The 19,203-nt window shown below is 48.3% G+C and overlaps 2 protein-coding genes across 2 annotated transcripts; one reads left to right on the top strand and one right to left on the bottom strand.

The window, feature by feature from the left end:
- Positions 1-349: 349 nt before the first annotated feature.
- Positions 350-3,031, bottom strand: Ccdc87 (coiled-coil domain containing 87). The gene has a single exon (XM_075975224.1). It carries the CDS (start codon positions 2,912-2,914, stop codon positions 350-352), a length of 2,565 nt encoding a protein of 854 aa, XP_075831339.1. The 5' UTR covers positions 2,915-3,031.
- Positions 3,032-3,086: 55 nt separating this feature from the next.
- Ccs (copper chaperone for superoxide dismutase) lies at positions 3,087-17,542 on the top strand. Its single transcript, XM_075973070.1, has 8 exons — positions 3,087-3,215; positions 3,515-3,587; positions 7,597-7,734; positions 8,463-8,640; positions 9,069-9,129; positions 16,876-16,953; positions 17,024-17,127; positions 17,233-17,542. Exons 1-8 carry the CDS (start codon positions 3,177-3,179, stop codon positions 17,384-17,386), a joined length of 825 nt encoding a protein of 274 aa, XP_075829185.1. The 5' UTR covers positions 3,087-3,176; the 3' UTR covers positions 17,387-17,542.
- The last annotated feature ends 1,661 nt before the right edge of the window (positions 17,543-19,203 follow it).

The raw sequence follows: 19,203 nt of genomic DNA, 5'->3' as shown, positions 1-19,203 counted from the left end.
AACAGTATTATGCTATTGAGCCTAAACAAAAGCTCTAATCAACTGGTTTAATATAGCAAGATAGTGAAGCTAAACTGGATTGTTTTAAAGATCACGACTGGCTCTGTCTGACTCTCTCTGTTATATAATGATCCCCAAGGGACCATCTGATGAAGGACTTTGGTTGTATTGCAGCACAGCTGGCGTACATGAAACACCAGGTTTGAGGGAATCCTTTTATCTAGAATGCTAAGATAAAGAATCTCAGTCCCTTGTAGAAATATCCACGGTTGTTATAAAGCCATTGAGAGGTCATGTGAGTGTGTGAATGTTTGGGGGTGAGGAAGGGATTTGAGGACACTTGGCCCTCTTAGCGGGCAATGGGAGTATTCCCAGGAGCTATTAAAGCCCGGCTGTTGCTCCTTGTGAACATGGACGATTGGTGGAAGGCTTTCTGGGCCCTGATCAGATTGCGAACCCGCCGCTGCTGCTGGAGCCAGTAGAGCATCTCCACTTTGTCCTGTTTCATTTTCTCTAGGTAGCGACGCCCCTTAAAGGTCACTGGCTCCCCAAAGACTAACTCTATCTTTTCCAGCAAGGAAATCAAAGAAGATTCCATTAGATTCAGCTTTCTTTGGATATGGCTACGGCACCGATTCTCCTCCAGGAGTCGACTCAGCAACAAATCAGGCTTTTGAAAGAACCGGTTGGGGTCAGAGGCTTGCCGTTCAAACCACTCCAGTCTCCCTAGCAACAACTCCCGCATCTGAATGGGCTTCAGGACCCGCTCCCAGGCCCTGATCAGTGCTGGTAGCTGCTGCAGGCGCGCATTGGAACTGTACTTAATGACCATGTCCAGCCGGCTCTGGTCAGGGACTTCCAACATGACCCACAGTCGTTCTAGACGCTGCTGCAGGCTTAGGATGTGGGTTTTCCCAAATCCTGAGCTGTCCTCTATCACTGAACTCCAATTCCACTCTCCTGGCACAAATTCTGGCTCTTTATCATCCAGCAGGGGAGGAGGGTGCTGAATCTCCACGGACTGTTTGGCAGGGACTGGCATCTCCACAGAAGCCTCTTCATCAAACAGCTGGAAGACCGCATGGAGGAAATCCGTCTCCTGAGTGGTGAGGTACTTTAAGTAGTCTTCCGCAGATACAGAGGTTTTCCACCAGTTCATCCATACACCCCTGTTTGGCTGCTTGTCCCAGCTTTTGCGGTTTGGGAATAACGAGAGAGAAGGCACCTTCTCCAGGGACAACAGCTGAGTGCTTGTTCTCCTGGAGAAAACCCCGACCAGATTATGGTTGATGACTGGGCTATGCTTATTTTGGTATATGAAAGTTGAGGACAGGTAGATAGACCAATCTTTATCTGCTGAGGGCTCGATCTGAGGTCCTTCATCAAAAGAGAAGTGACTAGTGGAGACTCGGCTCATCAATTCCTTGTAGACCTCTTTGGTGCTATTGCCAACAAGACGGTCAGCATCCATTTCTTCGATGGCTTTGCAGTCCAGTTCCCCAGTCAGGTGATTGTATAGGACTCCAGCCCCCTCCACGTGGAAAGTGTCAGAAAAGAATCTGTCCGAGAGCTGCACAGTAGCCACTTGGACTACTACCTGATCGTGTAGCTTCAAAGTCATGGTCACTGGTTGTGGGTGAAGTGGAATGATTCTTGGGAGGTGGAGATCCCACTGTCCTGAGGCTTCTTCTTCCTGTAGGCTCTTCAACATTTTCTGCAAGTCCTCCATGTGGTACTGGGCAGTCAGGCGCCTGGTGAGGACCCCGAGGAGGGGCGGCAGGCCCCATTCGAGCGGTGAGTAGTGAGCCCACTCCATTGCCATGCTCTTTGTCATCTGCTTCAGATCCTCAGCCACCATGTCCCCAAACTGCAGTGGTTTACTCTCTGGAGCCAAGACCAGTGGGGTGAGGGGATGAGGGGAGAGAGGAGGGAGGCCCAACACATCTGCCAGATTCCATCCTTCACGAAGACAGGGCATGGACTGGCCCCTCGGGAGCCTGGGGTAGATTCGTGAAGTGGGGAAGAGGGGCATCTCCCTACTGGGAGGAGAATGGCTAAGCAGTGGTACCATCTGTGAGGGTATCACTTCAACTTCTTTTCCCCTTTTCATGGAGGGCACCCAGAGAAGCCGCTTTCTACCCTTCAGTTGGGGGATGGATTTCAACTCCTTCACTGGATCAGGTTCTGGCTCACTGGAGAAATCATATGGGCGGCTGAGTTGGACTAGGTAGTTCAGATTGAGGCTAGAGCATGGCACTTGGTCCAAGCCGGTGCTGTGAGGCCAGGGGATTGGACAGAATTTGAAAGTCCCAGGAGGACAGGCTGGGGGGCGCAGCTTGGATAAGCCTCTCTGGGTCTGCTCTAAATTCAGCAGGGTCTGAAAATCAGTCAGCAGGGAGCGGTAGACATCGGGACTGGTGAGGAAGACTGTGCAATCCTTGGCAAGGTTGGCTGCCAACCGGCTGAGGGTGGCTGACTCTGTGAAGACCTTTCTAGTGGCCGACAGGGTCACCAGCAGGTGCAGATAGCGTATGAAGAGCTGCTCACTGCAGATCAGTACGTAAGACTCCAGCCGCTTCCGCAGCTTCTGGTTGTTCTCGTAGTTCAAAATAGGTTCTGTAGGAGGTTCCTGCCAGCTACACTTCAGCTCCTCTAGGATAACCTCGGTGAGACGGAGTCGATCCTTGGGAGTCACCCGCGCCGCCCGCCCGCTGCCTGCAAGTCGCTTTGATACCAGGCGGCACAGCGGCCCCACTCTTAGCTTCGCGAGTGGGATGGATTTCAAAGTCGAGACCTCCTGCAAGGGGTGCTTCAGAGGTTCTGGAGGCGGCTCCTTGCGGGGGAAGAGCGACAGTGGACTCAGCAACCGGTGGTAAATCGGCTTGAGGTCAGGCTCCTGATTCTGTGGCTCCATCTTTACGCAGGTGGCGCCCTGTGAGCCTGTAGAGGACGCCAAACGGTTACTAAGGAAACCAGGGCGGATGGCATCAATGCGCCTGCGCAGCCCGGTACCACTTCTGGGTTGACTGTGGGCCTGGGCCTAAAATGCGCACGCGCCAAGGAGGTGGAGCAAAGGGTGGCTCCCCGAGGCTCCGCCCACCCCACAAAACTGAGCAGTGTTGGTCTCTGGACTTAAGTTGTTTTGCCGCCCGGGGCCTGGGTTGACTACATCCAGGATGGCTTCGGATTCCGGGAACGGTGGGACCATGTGCGCAGTGAGTAAAGGTTTCTTGTGGAGCCTCGCATAGCTTCAGCCCTTGGGGGTGATCGTTATCTTGGGAAGCCTGGAAAGAGCCTGAGGCTCTTGGGCAGGAGTGAAATCCCGGGGTTAGAACAGGTATGCCCCTCGCATTGTGGGTGTGGGAGGGTGAGACCACCATCCCTGAATGCCCAAGAGATAATGAAGAAGGCACATGAACAGAAGCCATGTGCGGTGGATGCCCAGAGTCATCCTAGGGAAGGTGGTGAATCAGGGTAATGCCTGACGTGTACCTCGGCCCTGCTGCCCTTACAGCTGGAGTTTGCAGTGCAGATGACCTGTCAGAGCTGCGTGGACGCGGTGCACAAGACCCTGAAAGGAGTGGCAGGTAGGAGCAGAATAAACCTTTCTGGGATCAGCCCAGAGCTCTGTCTTCAGCAGTATACCTGTTGTTACAGATTCAGAAAGGTATCTAGAGAACGAAAGGAAACTTCTCAGAGTCACACAGAGACCCAAAGGCAGAGTCCAGCGCGCTGGTCTCAAACTTGACTTGCCAAAACTCTGTACTAACTCTGCTCCTCCCGCCGCTGAGCTCAGGAGGTAGCCAGAGTGTGTAGCTCCTCCTATCGAGGGCGTTCTCTGAGGTCTTGCTTGGGAAACACCGCCGTTCTGATAAAGCAAACAGCAGTCTTGGCCCAGCTTAGAGAGCTTATTTGCAGGTGATCTGGCACAACTGGAAAGATGGAAGGCAGAGTCGTCTTCAGGGCACGGAAACTGGCTTTAAAAAAAAAATCTGTTAAATGTTCATCCAACCTTTCAGCAGGTGTAGATTAGACACTGGGGGCTTCTTAGGAAAAACCTTTACCCCTATGCTCAGGTAAAGATGATACAAGCTTTGCCAAAAGAGCATTCACAGAATGCTTCCTTGGGAAGCCACTGTGGGAATGGGAAGGAAGGCGGTTAGAAGGGTCTGGAGCCCGGTCGCTGGTTGGGGGCGGGGCAGTGTGTCTAGCGAGACAGAGGCACTCCGGAGTTTGATCTGTTTGCATTCAAATGCCCTCTTTGCCACATACTAGCACAATGGCTTCATCCTTGCTTTCTATGCCTCTGTTTCTGCAGTGTTTGAATGATGTTCATAACTCAGAATTGCCATGAAGAATGAATTAGATGTTGCAAGTCTTGAGCATGTAATGAGAACCCAGTTAATCTCAGGGAACTGAGAGGAAAGGCTTACAGGGGAGAACTGGGGGAACTGGTTTTTTTTCTTTTCCTTTTTTTTTTGAGACAGCCCTGGCTGTCTTGACCAAGTTGGCCTTCGACTCACAGAGATCTGCTGTCTCTGCCTCCCTAGTCTGAGAAAGGTGTGTGCCACCACCACCCGGTCTGGAACCGAGTTTTTAATTTATTATTAGTGAATTCGTGTATGGTGTGTTTGTGGGAGGGGAGTTGTGCATGTGGAGGTCAGAGGACAACTTTGTGGATTTGTTCCCTGCTCCCAGCTGTCGGTCTTGTGCCAAAAATAGTTTACCTGCTGAGCTATCTGGCTGGCCCTGGGGCAGCAGATTTTTTCTTAAGGTTTATTTTTATTTTTTAACTTTGTTTTATTTTATGTGTGTGTGTGTGTGTGTGTGTGTGTGTGTGTGTGTGTTTGCTTGCATGTGTGCTGGGGTTAGGGAGATGGCTGAACTGGTAGAAATGATAGCTGCATCAGTATGAGATTCCCAGCACCTATATAAATGCCACCCAGGTGTGGCAGCCCACCTGCAGTCCCAGCACTCGGAAGGTAGAGATAGGGATCCCAGGCAAGCCGGCCAACTAGACTAACCAAATAACTGAGCTCTGGGTTCAAGCGACAGAACCTGCCTCACCATAAAAGATAGCAATCAAGGAAAACACATGGCCTCCATCTGTACCAGCCAAGTATATGTCCCCATACTCGGGAACATGCATACACACATGCATGCATATGACACACATACACACACCAAAAAAAAATCACCTTCAGTTTTATGTGGAAAGATACTGAAGCAGTGTTTTGTTTTGTTTAAGATTTACTTATTTATTATATATAGTGTTCTGACTGCATGTATGACTGCATGCCAGAAGAGGGCACCAGATCTCATTGTAGATGGTTGTGAGCCACCGTGTGGTTGCTGGGAATTGAACTCAGGACCTTTGGAAGAGCAGTAAGTGCTCTTAACCGCTGAGCCATCTCTCCAGCCCCAAAGCAGTGGTTCTTAATCCATGGATTGCGACTCCTTGGGGGTTGGACAACCCTCTCACAGGGGTTGCATATCAGATGTCCTGCATATCAGATATTTACATTATGATTCATAACAGTAGCAAAATAATAGTTATGAAGTAGCCATGAAAATAATTTTATGGTTGGGGGTCACCACAACTTGAGGAACTGTATTAAAGGATCTCAGCATTAGGAAGGTTGATAACCACTATACTAAAGAGTTAACAAAGAAGGGTCTGGAGAGATGGCTCTGCGGTTAAGAGCACTCCCTGGTCTTCCAGAGGATCTGAGTTCAATTCCCAGCAACCACATGGTGGCTCACAACCATCTGTAATGAGATCTGACACCCTCTTCTGGCGTGTGGGCATATATGCAGGGAGAATACATAATAAATAAATCTTAAAAAAAAAAGAGTCAACAAAGAAAACAGGGAATCCATAGATAGGGTTCTTGAGCAGACTAAGGAGAAGTGAGGCATCTAGGATAAGTGCTGAGACCTGAATGTGTTTTGTACACACAGCAGATAAGGTTTTTTGATAGCCTGGCCTGGGCATAGGGTGGATTCCCAGAACCAAGAACTCCCAGGAGAAGTGATACTGCACTCCTAATGTGGGGGGCGGGGGCAGAAGGGAATGCTTTTGTGGCTTATCCCCTCTTAAGTTCGCAACCTCAGTCTGAACCGGAAGAAGGCAGTGTCTCCAACAGAGCGACAGTTCTGTTTGGCAGGTGACTCTTGGAGCATGGCCAGGTTGGGCTTTGGTAGGGCTCAGTGAGGAGCAAAGAGAGGCCACAGTTACTGTCCAGCAGATGTGAAGTTGGAACTTCTCCCACTTGCCCCAGGGAGGAGAGTAAGACTCTCTTGCCCAAGGCCTTGGGTAACTCTCTCGCTCAGTGTGTTCTGTACACTGAAACTCTCCTGCCCGGCTATGAAAAAGCCAAACTGGTTTCACCTCTCAGACCAGAAGACTCTTTTTTTGGGTGTCGAAGAAACTCACTAAAGCCTTGAAATTGCTCTGTGTCCAACTAAAGTCCCACTTGTCTGTTTTCCCAGCGAGAATGCTTTGCAGGAAGTAGCAAGCCCTACTACATCTTGGAAAAGCTTTGACCAGAATGTGCTACTTTTAACGAAATGGCTCCCTCTCCATTAGATTTTCTCTTCCTATTTCAAAACACACAAAGAATTGTAGTCAGTGCCGGTAGATGGCTCAGCAGAAATGGGAGTTAGCAGGTGCATGTGTGGGCTGGGGAGTCCCAGGAAGCCTGGGCTAGGGCCCTTCTTAGGGTGAGTAGAAGGTTTGGGGTAATTGTTTTTGCTCTGTAGCTAAGCTGTCTGGACTGAGTTGCATTCTGCAGCCTACCTAATTTCAATAAATTGCTTCATTGTTCTGTGCCTTGATATCCTTATCCGCAAAACAGAGATCAATTCCCAGGCTACTGTAAATATGAAATGAAGCAATGTAGGTAAAACAACACCAAAAAAGGACTTAATGGGCTGGAGGGATGACTCGGTGGGAAGAGCACTGGCTGCTCTTGCACAGGACCTGGATTCCGTATCTGACACCCACATGGTGGCTCACAGCAGTCTGTAACTGTACTTCCTGGAGATCCGATGTCCTCTTAGGGCCACTGCGGGTGCTGCATGCAAATGATGCACATACACTCATGTAGGTAAAGCCCTCATTTATATAAGTAAATCTTCAATAAAAAAGAGACCTTAGTCCATGGTACGTGCTCAGTGTCAGCTCTCAGGATGGAGCTGTGGTCCTCCCTTTGTTAACATCTATAACAGTCTGTGCTCAGTGTCAGCTCTCAGGATGGAGCTGTGGTCCTCCCTTTGCTAACATCTATAACAGTCCGTGCTCAGTGTCAGCTCTTAGGATGCAGCTGTGGTCCTCCCTTTGTTAACGTGTGTAACAGTCCGTGCTCAGTGACAGAGTACTTGTCTAGCGTGGGAGAGGCCTTTGAGTTCCACTCCTCACATTACACATTACATGCAGGACTCACAAAAATACCACACCAAGTTCTTAATAATAGAAAGGAGCTTCCAGGTTTACCTCTGGTCATATGAAGCTTTGTAGAGATGGAGATGGGGAAATGCTGTACCATCAGCATGTGATGCCAGCCCTCTCCTGCCCTCTCCCTCTCTCTCTGCCAGGTGTCCAGAGTGTGGAAGTGCAACTGGAGAACGAAATGGTGTTGGTGCATACCACTCTTCCCAGCCAGGAGGTGCAAGCACTCTTGGAAAGCACAGGGAGGCAGGCTGTACTCAAGGGCATGGGCAGCAGCCAGTTACGTGAGTGATACTTATAGTCACCTGGCCTCTGGGGTTGGCGGGCTGGAGCAAGAGCTGGTGTAATCTAAGCCCAGGAATCTCAGGATTGGACCGGATTGGCTTTGGGGAGTTATGAAAGTTATGTGAGATTCCTTCCCTGACCTTTCTGAGCTGCCGAAAGGACATGATATTAATCCTATAGAACAAGATTAAAGACCATTACCCAAATTCTTTTTTTTTTTTTTTATTTTTCGAGACAAGGTTTCTCTGTGGTTTTGGAGCCTGTCCTGGAACTAGCTCTTGTAGACCAGGCTGGTCTCGAACTCACAGAGATCCTCCTGCCTCTGCCTCCCGAGTGCTGGGATTAAAGGCGTGCGCCACCACCGCCCGGCCCAAATTCTTTTAGTTGAATTAAGCAAGCTTTATTTTCTGTTAGATAGGGCTATCTTCCTAAAGCAAGGTTTGAGAAAATAGCTTTGAACATAGGAAAAAGTAAGGCTTATGAAGCCCCGAAAATGGCAAGGCTAGGAGGGTTCTAAGGCTTGGGTAACTTGGCATAACATCTTACCTTCTCAGGGTGGAGGGTGTAGAACATATCCGAATCCAGAAAATGGGTTGATACATGGTCAAACCCAAGTTTTATAAAAAACAGGAATGAACTTATTTTGACCTTCTAATAAGATGGAATCAGGCTGGTTCATCAGGGACTGGGTGAGATGGAAAAACAGTAAATATTTCATACCTTGCAGAGAATCTGGGAGCAGCAGTAGCCATTCTGGAGGGCCGTAATGCCATACAGGGGGTGGTCCGCTTCCTACAGCTGACCTCTGAGCTCTGCCTGATTGAGGGAACCATTGATGGCCTGGAACCCGGGCTGCATGGATTCCATGTCCATCAGTTTGGGGATCTCACAAGGGATTGCAGTAGGTAAGTCATCTGTAGCATCCCTGTAGCTACACACTTTCATTTTCTGTCCTCAGAAGTTCTCTGGTGGGGGCACGTATATACAGGCCCAGTGTACACATGAGGAAACTGAGGCCTAAAGAGGTTATAAGCGACATATGAAAGGCCTCAGAGGATTTGAGTCAAGATCTGAAATAGAGGGTGACTCCTGGACACAGGGAAGGAAGAGGCCCCGTGTCTGTGAGTGTCTTCCGCAGTATGATTGGTGTTTACTCTTCTGTGTCTCCTGAAGCAGAAACTCAAGGAAGGTATAATCCATGTGCCAATTTCTATTCTTTGCCCAAATCCTGGCGTTCAATCTGTTGAATACATGAGGGACTGAATAAAGGCTGTCAGAGAAGAGGGCCCAGACACTACTGTTTGGATACCTATTTGCTAATTTTCATCCTTAGCTGTGGGGACCATTTTAACCCTGATGGAGCATCTCATGGGGGCCCTCAGGACACTGATCGGGTAAGTGTAGGTTTGGGCTGGGTTTGGGCATAGAGAGAATCCAGGGACTCAGAGGTAGGCAGGCAGTTCTTGGATCTTGGACTGTGATTGCTTTATGTGTGGGTCTTTCCCTCTCATCTGATGTTGATTAGCTTAGTGACTTTATACTTCTTGTGATCAAGGTCTTCGGGATACAGTGCAGTAGGGTTCAGTGCCTGCCCTGAGGACGTTCATAGTCTAGTGGAGGAACTCTATGGTTGTGTAGAAAGATACTCTTGACAGGGAGCCTTGGGGCTTCTTTCTTTTCCTCTCTGCTTCCTGCCCTGCCCCTCATCCCTTCTTCCCTTAGCCATTTCCTTTCTTGTGGTGCTAGGCATGGAACCCAAGGCCACACACATGCTAGGCAAGTTGCTCTGCCATTGAGCTGCATTCCCAGTAACACTGGTGTTTCATTTTCCACCATAAAATTCTTTTTTGTCTTCAGGGAGTTTCCTGCCATCTTAGTGCTCTTTGTCTTAGCTGACTGCATCTGTATTGTTAATTTTTCCATTGTTTGATTGAGCAGGAAGGTCATGGTGGAGCAAGGAGGTCATGGTGGAGAACATTTCACATCATAGTAGCTAGAAAATAGAGAAAAGGGTCACAGGAAGAGACAGGCAAGATCCCACCCTGAAGAACTTTTTTCCAGGGATCTATTTCCTCCAACCAAGCCCCACCCCCTACCTTCACCATCTCCCAGTAATGCCAATATATCGTGGATCCATCAAGAGATTAATCCATTGATTATGCCAAAGCCCTCATGGTTTGCATACCCAGAAGTGTGCTTTACATATTTCTTAGGCGTTTGTCAATCCGATCAAATTTATAATCAAAATTAGCCGACATAAGAACGTTGCTTTCTCCCTTGGAGATTTTCTGTTCCTTGGTGCTCTGCTGCACACCTCTAAGCACCTCCTTTCTCGGAGGAGTCCTCCTCCCTGTACTTGGAGACAAAGACGTTGAGTTCTCGTTCCAGGAGCTGAAAACCCCAGTTCCTTCTTGGATCCTCTCAAGACTCCAGAATTTGTTTAAATTTTCTATCATTTTTGTTTGTTTGTTTGAGATAGGGTCTTCTCCATTCGTTTCCCTGGGTCCTCCGTACTTTCTTTCTTTCTTTTTTTTTTTTTTTTTTGAGACAGGGTTTCTCTGTGGCTTTGGAGCCTGTCCAGGAACTAGCTCTTGTAGACCAGGCTGGCCTAGAACTCACAGAGATCTGCCTGCCTCTGCCTCCTGAGTGCTGGGATTAAAGGCGTGCGCCACCACCGCCCGGCTCCTTCATACTTTCTTATGGCTAATTCTTGTCAACTAGTCACTGGCTCTGCCTCCTGACCCAAGGTTAATTTTATTAACATGGTCTCAGAGTGTCACAGTGAGATCAAATATCCCAAAACATGGTACATCCCTAGTTGGCCTGGTACTCACTGGGTAGACCAGGCTAGAGTCAAGCTTCCAGTGCGCTGCCTTCCTTTGCCTCCCAAATGCTAGGATTAAAGGTGTGCACCATGATGCACAGCTCTGAAGATGAATTTTCATTTTGCTCATATGTTTAATATATGTCTCCATATGTGTGGATAGCACATTGTGTATAGGTTCCTGTGGGGGCCAGAAGAGGGTGTTGATTCCCCGGGAGCTGGAATTTCAGGTAACTGTGAGCCACCCAACATGTGTGCTGGGAACTGAACTTGGGTCTTCTGAAAGAACAGTAAGTACCCTTAACCACTGACCCATCTCTCTAGCCCTACAATTCTGAATATTTTCATACACTTTACTGGTTGTGCCCTCCTAATTAAAAATAAGCTAAACTCTTATCAGAGTCTTAGAATTTGTAACATCTAGATGTGGGATCTGCAACAGAAATGCTTGACTTGTACCACAGTTCCATGGGGTTGGGATGGCCAGCTTGTATCATGATTCTACTGATTTTTGTGCCAGGAAGTTATGAACTGGCATCAAGACAAACAGCAGGGCACAGTGACTCATGCCTGTCACCTCAATATTTGAGAGGTAGAGAAAGGAAAACCAAAACTTCAAGGTCATCCTTGGTTACATAAAGAGTTTGAAACTAACCAGTGACTAGTTGACAAGAATTAGCCATAGAAAGTGCGGAGGACCCAGGGAGATGAATGGAGAAGACTCTCAGGAAGGAGTAGGGAGGGACTTAGAGATTCCAGGTCTTTTTGATCTGGGACAGGTGGAGAGACAATCTTGCTGGGTCTCTGGTCAAAAAAGGAAAGTCACTCCTCTGCTACTTCTCTGTTCTAGCAGGCTTTTTACCCCAACATCTGACTCCCAAGTCTTTATTGCTAATAGAACAACTTAGGTAAAAACATTTGGCATCCAACACATGGCACGAAATTACACAGCAGCTTCTGAAGCTGTCATGTCTCCCTGACCCCCTGCAGCAGCCATTTCTTGGGCAGCTTCTCTTGCCACTGCGCCTGCCCTCCCCAAGATTGTGGGCTTCTCTCATCACAAGTGATTTAAGTTTGAATCTAGCCTGAGTTCCAGGCCAAACAGGGATACACAGTGAGACTTACCTCAAATTTTTTTTTTCTTTAAAGAAAATATTCTAGAATAAAACAAAATGAAACACCACCACCAAAATCCATGTACATAAGACATGTTGGTCTAGAGCATTTCATAGTCTCTGTCTGTTTTGAATTTCTTTACTTTTTTTCTTTCCTTTCTTTCTCTCTCTCTCTCTCTCTCTCTCTCTCTCTCTCTCTCTCTCTCTCCGGTTTTTTTTTTTGGGGGGGGTGTTGTTTGTTTTGGTTTTTCAAGACAGGGTTTCTCTGTAGCTTTGGAGCCTGTCCTGGAACTAGTTCTTGTAGACCAGGCTGGCCTTGAACTCACAGAGATCCGCCTGCCTCTGCCTCTGGAGTGCATGCACCACCACTGCCTGGTTCTCTTTTAGTTTTTTGAGACAAGGTTTCTCTGCGAAACAGTCCTGGCTGTCCTGAAACTTATTCTGTAGAGTAGGCTGGCCTCAAACTCACAGAGATCCACCTGCCTCTGACTCCTGAGTACTGGGATTAAAGATGTGTGCCACCACCTGGCAGCCTGTGTGCCTCTTAAAGCATGTAGCTCATTTTTGGACCTTTGATAGCTCCATACTTCTCTAATGGTCAAAGTTCTTCTTCCCTGCTCTGAGGTGGGATAGACTTGTTTGTTGTCTATTTGCACAATGCCATGCTTGTGATCAGTCTGTAAGTAATGTTGTCTTGAATTAAATGCCACTAATATTGGGGCATAAAGTGACAAGCATTTATTATCTCCCAGTTTCTCTGGGAAAGAAACCTGGGTTTCTCTGGCTCAAAGTCTTTTGGAGCCTCAGTCATGGAGTTCAACAGGGAAAAGATCTGCTGTCCTGATGGCTATTGGCAGTTGGCAGTGTTGCTGCTGGCCGGCCTTGGCTATTGGCCAGGTATCAGTCTTGTGCCACATGAACTTCCCTAGACAGCTGGTGTCTCTCGGGACACGTGCGTCAGAGAATGAGAGGACATCCAACATGGACGTCGGATTCATGCTGTAATCTAGTCCAGGAAATGATCCTCGATCCAGGCCACACAAAAGTGAGAAATCATAAAGAATGCAAATACAGGAAGGGGCATCTGTGCGGCCTCTGACTTCTTGGGTTTTGAAGGAGGAGGAACTCTGTATGTAGACAAGGTGAGCCTGGGGTGGCAGGTCCAGCAGAGGAAACCATCTAAGTCATGACGGAGCAGAAAGGTTCCTGAAAGACAAAGATAACCTTGGGACTGGTGTCCTTCCCCTCAGACCCCACTTGGGACAGGGGATCAAAAGGGACTCAGGAAACAAAACCAGAGAGGATTATCCTAGGTATAGTGACACTTGTTTGTAATCTCAGCATTTGGGAGGTAGACACAGGAAGATTGGGAATTTAAGACCAGCCTTGGCTACATAGCAAGTTCAAGGCTACTCAGGGTTACATGTGACCCCGTCTGTAAAACAAAACAAAATGGGGTAAAGACATTTGTTGCTGATCCTGACAACCTGAGTTTGACCCCAGAAACCCACATGATGGAGAAAACTGTCTCCTATAAGTTGTCTTGCTTTGATGTGCAAAGGCACATACATACATGTGCATGTGTGAGCACGCATGTGCACATACACACACACACACAAAAGGTAAAAATAAAAAAACCAAAAAGTTATGAGTGTAACCTATTTGTAGAGCATATACTTAGCATGTATAAGACTCTAAAATTATTTGAATTTTGAACCATTTGAGCCATTTCTCCAGAAAATGGACTAAAAATGAGCAAGACTGGAGGGTAAAGACCACACGGTATTCAGCAAGTTTCTCCTAGATGTCAGCAGCTGACTTGTCCAGATGGAATTAAAATCAGTGTGGGCAATTACATCCAAGCCTGGCTAACAGTCTTTCAGGTTCCTTCCCTTCTCACTTTCTAGTCCTTTCTACTATACCAGCGGCGTTCTCCGATGCAGGAAGGAGCCTTGCCACACACTATGCAAAGACCCTTCTTGGTCCCTCAGGACCCAGAGTATAGGCTGGGCCCAGTATCCTGGTGTGACATTGAAGGCCTCTCTGTGACCAGTTCTTAGGGGAAGGAATTGAAAAGGCTGTTTTTCCCTGACCCCCTTGCAAGGTCATGCCTTCAGTCACACTGCCTGGGTTATTCAACCCCAGAAACATCTGGCAAGGTCCTTGTTATCTTCCCCACCTTGAGAATTCTCTACCACTAACGTCTTTAGCATAGGGCAATGTGACAAAAAATACCAGGTGCCAGCTGTTTGTCTAGATAAGATAAAGTAGAAGACAAATTTCAGTTCTTTTTTTTTTCCCTTAGGGGGTTTGTTTATTTGTTTGTTTGTTTATTTATTTATTGATTGATTTATTTTGATTTTCGAGACAGGTTTTCTCTGTAGCTTTTTGGTTCCTGTCCTGGAACTAGTTCTTCTAGACCAGACTGGCCTCGAACTCACAGAGATCTGCCTGTCTCTGCCTCCCGAGTGCTGGGATTAAAGGCGTGCGCCACCACCGCCCGGCTTTGTTTTTTTTTGTTTTTTTTTTTTTTTTTTTTTCGAGACAGGGTTTCTCTGTGGTTTTGGAGCCTGTCCTGGAACTAGCTCTGTAGACCAGGCTGGTCTCGAACTCACAGAGATTGTTTTTTGTTTTTTAAGATTTATATATTAATAAATACAGTGTTCTGTCTGCAGGCCAGAAGAGGGCGCCAGATCTCATTACAGATGGTTGTGAGCCACCATGTGGTTGCTAGGAATTGAACTCAGGACCTCTGGAAGAGCAGCCAGTGCTCTTAACCTCTGAGTCGTTTCTCTAGCCTGATTTTTTTTTTTAAACTTGATATAGTTTCTCTATGTAGCCCTGGCTGTTCTGGAACTCTCTGTGTAGACAAGGCTGGCCTCAAACTCACGGAGCTCTGTCTGCCTCCCAAATGCTGAAATTAAAGATGTGCGCCACTCTGACTGGAGAAGTGACATTCTTCATTGCTCGGCAGTGAGACGGTGGGGACCAGCTCACTCCAGCCGAGGCATTTGTGTCTGCTCATGAATTAGGTTGGAAATGATTTCTTTGCTCAGACGTAGGTTTCAGTGCTCACTGCTCTGGTCCTGTCACTTCTCACTTCTGTGCTGACCGCTCGGGTCCCGTCACTCTGTGCTGACCGCTCGGGTCCCGTCACTCTGTGCTGACCGCTCGGGTCCCGTCACTTCTGTGCTGACCGCTCGGGTCCCTTCACTCTGTGCTGACCGCTCGGGTCCCGTCACTCTGTGCTGACCGCTCGGGTCCCGTCACTTCTGTGCTGACCGCTCGGGTCCCGTCACTCTGTGCTGACCACTCGGGTCCCGTCACTCTGTGCTGACTGCTCGGGTCCCGTCACTTCTGTGCTGACCGCTCGGGTCCCGTCACTTCTGTGCTGACCGCTCGGGTCCCGTCACTTCTGTGCTGACCGCTCGGGTCCCGTCACTTCTGTGCTGACCGCTCGGGTCCAGTCACTTCTGTGCTGACCGCTCGGGTCCCGTCACTCTGTGCTGACCACTCGGGTCCCGTCACTTCTGTGCTGACCGCTCGGGTCCCGTCACTCTGTGCTGACCGCTCGGGTCCCGTCACTTCTGTGCTGACCGCTCGGGTCCCTTCACTCTGTGCTGACCGCTCGGGTCCCGTCACTCTGTGCTGACTGCTCGGGTCCCGTCACTCTGTGCTGACCGCTCGAGTCCCGTCACTTCTGTACTGACCGCTCGGGTCCCGTCACTTCTGTGCTGACCGCTCGGGTCCCTTCACTCTGTGCTGACCGCTCGGGTCCCGTCACTTCTGTGCTGACCGCTCGGGTCCCGTCACTCTGTGCTGACCGCTCGGGTCCCGTCACTCTGTGCTGACCACTCGGGTCCCGTCACTCTGTGCTGACTGCTCGAGTCCCGTCACTCTGTGCTCACCGCTTGGGTCCCGTCACTTCTCACTTCTGTGCTCACTGCTCAGGTCACCCCCACATGCAGTATTTGTTGTCCTCATTCTGTTCTGTAGTGGAGGCTCTTAAAAGTGGTGAGTATGGAAACTGGGCAGTGGTGGCTCAGGCTTTCAATTCCAGCACTCTGGAGTCAGAGGCAGGCAGATCTCGGATCTCGGAGTTCAAGGCCAGCCTGGTCTACAGAGTGAGTTCCAGGACAGTCAGAGAAACACAGAGAGATCCAGTCTTGAAAAACAAACAAACAAAAAGTGAGGAGTGTGTACAGTGCTCACTATGTCTGATATAGGGTTCATGGAAACGGATGCTTGCTGTTTTCACTAGACTGGCTGACTAGTGAGCTCCCAGGATCTCCCTGTCTCCACGCCCCTCACACTGGGATCCTGGGCATGCGCTACCATGCTAAGATTTCTCATAGCTGCTGGCATCGGAGCTCTGGTCCCCATGCTTGCATTACAACCATTGAGCTGTCTCACCAGCCTCTTTGACACCTTTAAGGGAGTACAAAAAAACATCTCTTTGCCTCCTCACATTCTTCCCTCTTGTTCCTTGAGGCTGGGAGTCAGGTGTAGTGTAAATTCTAATTGGTCTTAATAATAAAAACCCAGAGTCAGATAGGAGGGTGAAATTTTATCAAAGAAGCAGAGTGGCCAGCCACTAGTTCTTACCTCTACGAATCCTCCTGTCTCCATCTGCCTTATATTCCTGTCTCTCTACCCCGCTAGTGCTGGGATTAAAGGCATGAGATCCCGAATGTAGGGATCAAAGGTGTATGCCACCACTGCCTGTCCTCTGTAGTTAACTAGTGGGCTAGCTCCACACTCTGATCTTTAGGCAAGCTTTATTTGTTAGAGCACAAACAAAATATCACCACGGCAGGAAAGTAATGCTGGCCACTGTGATGGTCAGAAAAACCAAACATAGCCAATTTAAGCCTTGGGGAATGGAGGCTTCCGGAGCAACTGGAGATAAAGAACAGGAACTTAGCTAATTGGGGATGGAAGCCAGGCTAGACAATGGGCTTGAGGGGAAAGAAATTGAGTCTAACAGGGAATGCTAGTTCTTTGCAGCATGGTGGCTTTTTGCCTAGGATTTCACTTCTAAGGTGGTGAGTGTCCAGGATCTTCTTTGAGTCCTCACAGGGGATACCTGCAGGAGGAAATTAGAAGCCTGGGGAAATGGGATGAGGAATCAGATCCTGGGAAGGCAAAAATACTGGTCGTGACTGTGTAACTTTCTTTTCCTCATGGGGGTCTCATTCCAGCACCGGGGAGATCTGGGCAACATCCTGGCTGGGGCTGATGGCCGAGCCACTTTCCGGATAGAGGATAAACAGCTGAAGGTAAGATGGGAAGAATGTGGGGCCCCTCCTCAAAGGACAGTGGAGTTGAGGCTCTTGTTTCCCTTCAAAGGTGTGGGATGTGATTGGCCGCAGCCTGGTTGTTGATGAGGGAGAAGATGACCTGGGCCGGGGAAACCATCCCTTATCCAAGATCACAGGGAACTCTGGGAAGAGGTGAGCTGTGCCACCCCCAGCTGGAGACATTGATGTGCCAGTGGGGCACATGGAACCCTGAGGAGGCCTAGGCAAGGCCCATGCTGACCATACATCCTTCCACAGGTTGGCCTGTGGCATCATCGCACGCTCTGCTGGCCTTTTCCAGAACCCCAAGCAGATCTGCTCCTGTGATGGCCTCACTATCTGGGAGGAGCGAGGCCGGCCCATTGCTGGTGAAGGCCGAAAGGACTCAGTCCAGGCTCCTGCTCACCTCTGATCAGGGCCTCATCTCAGGTCATTTTGTGTTCCTAGCTCAACATCTACCTGCAGAGGGAACAAGGGACCTTGCTTATGTAGACCTAGGAGAACTAAGTACAAGGCAGGTAGGAGTTGCTGTATCCTTAGCAAATTAAATTGTTATTTTCATATGGCACTTTGTGTTTCTGTGTCTCTTATTGGGCTTGGTGAGTAGAGTCTCTCTGCTGACTGCAGCCAGAGCTACCCTACCCATTAGCTTTGATACCAAACTAACTTTTTTTTTTTTTACAGTAAGGTCTTGATATTTATTTATTTATTATGTACACAATATTCTGTCTGTGGGTATGCCTACAGGCCAGAAGAGGGCACCAGACCTCATTACAGATGGTTGTGAGCCACCATGTGGTTGCCGGGAATTGAACTCAGGACCTTTGGAAGAGCAGGTAATGCTCTTAACCGCTGAGCCATCTCTCCAGCCCCCCAAACTAACTTTAAACACACACACACACACGCACGTATATATAAACATATATATATATATATATATATATATATATATATATATATTCATTCCTCATCTTCCTTGGAGTCATATGTCTGTGTGTGATCTCCCTAACCCCCTCACTGTTACTGAATAGAATTAAAAGGATTCTTGACCTAACCTGGGTCTCTGTCTCCAATAAACCTGGGATCTAGCATTAGGGCCCTTTTCTCCGTGGATGGACCCATCATATGGGAATAGGGAAACTACAGTGGCCCTTTCCTCTCTTCCTTGTCAACTGAGTATCAGAAAAAAAGACCAGAGAAAACCTAAGAGCTGCTGGAGCGTTCTGACCACCCTATATTCACCAAATCAGGTCACTGTGTGGTCAGCTGAGCCTGTCCTGGGATTCAAGAGGTACACCTATGTCCCCCTGCAATGCACGTCCCTTTTCCTTTAAAAACTTAATGTCTTGAGTTGTCTTCTTTTACTCTTTTGTGTTTCGGTGTATGTGGTATGCATGGCTGTGTGCATGCATGTTTGTATGTGTGTGCACATGCTTGTGGAGAGATGGTGACATCCTCTCAGTGTTCTCTCTTGCATGAGTCCATGGAAGAATTAAGGTCACTCCAAGATGTAGTGGCATTTCATTTGTATTTTATTTGTATTTTAATAAATAAAGCTTGCCTGAAGATCAGAGGGCACAAGGGACCCACTGCTCAGCCTTACAGACCAGGCAGTGGTAACATACACCTTTAATCCCAGTAGCTACACTAGTTGCCATAGAAACTGGGTGGTGCACACCTTTAATCCCAGCCCTAGAGAGGATTATAAAACAGGAGGAGACAGCTCTCAGTTTTAGTGTCATTTTGAGATTCCTGGAGGCAGGATCACTATTTCAGACTGAGGTTCGAGGTAAGAGCCAGTAGCTGGCTGCTTTGCTTTTTGGATCTTCAGGTTGAACCCCAATTTCTGTCTCTGAGTTTATATTGAGTTTTACCAAGATGAATTTTGACCTAGCAGAGCAGCAGGAAAACCAGTGAACTGACTACCCATTGCTTCAAAAAAACCTCATTTTTTTTTTTTTTTTGGTTTTTCGAGACAGGGTTTCTCTGTGGCTTTGGAGCCTGTCCTGGAACTAGCTCTGTAGACCAGGCTGGTCTCAAACTCGCAGAGATCCACCTGCCTCTGCCTCCCGAGTGCTGGGATTAAAGGCGTGCGCCACTATCGCCCGGCCAAAAACCTCCTTTTATTGTTACACAATTTATACTTCTTAGCAAGTCAATTTCTGAATACCAGAACCTCTTATCTGGAGTTGTTTGAAGGAACCATTTGCCCAAGCAAGCAATTCTCAG

The sequence above is a fragment of the Microtus pennsylvanicus genome, chromosome 5, assembly GCF_037038515.1.
Source record: "Microtus pennsylvanicus isolate mMicPen1 chromosome 5, mMicPen1.hap1, whole genome shotgun sequence".
Lineage (NCBI taxonomy): Eukaryota > Metazoa > Chordata > Mammalia > Rodentia > Cricetidae > Microtus > Microtus pennsylvanicus.
This window is presented reverse-complemented; position numbering and strand designations above follow the sequence as displayed.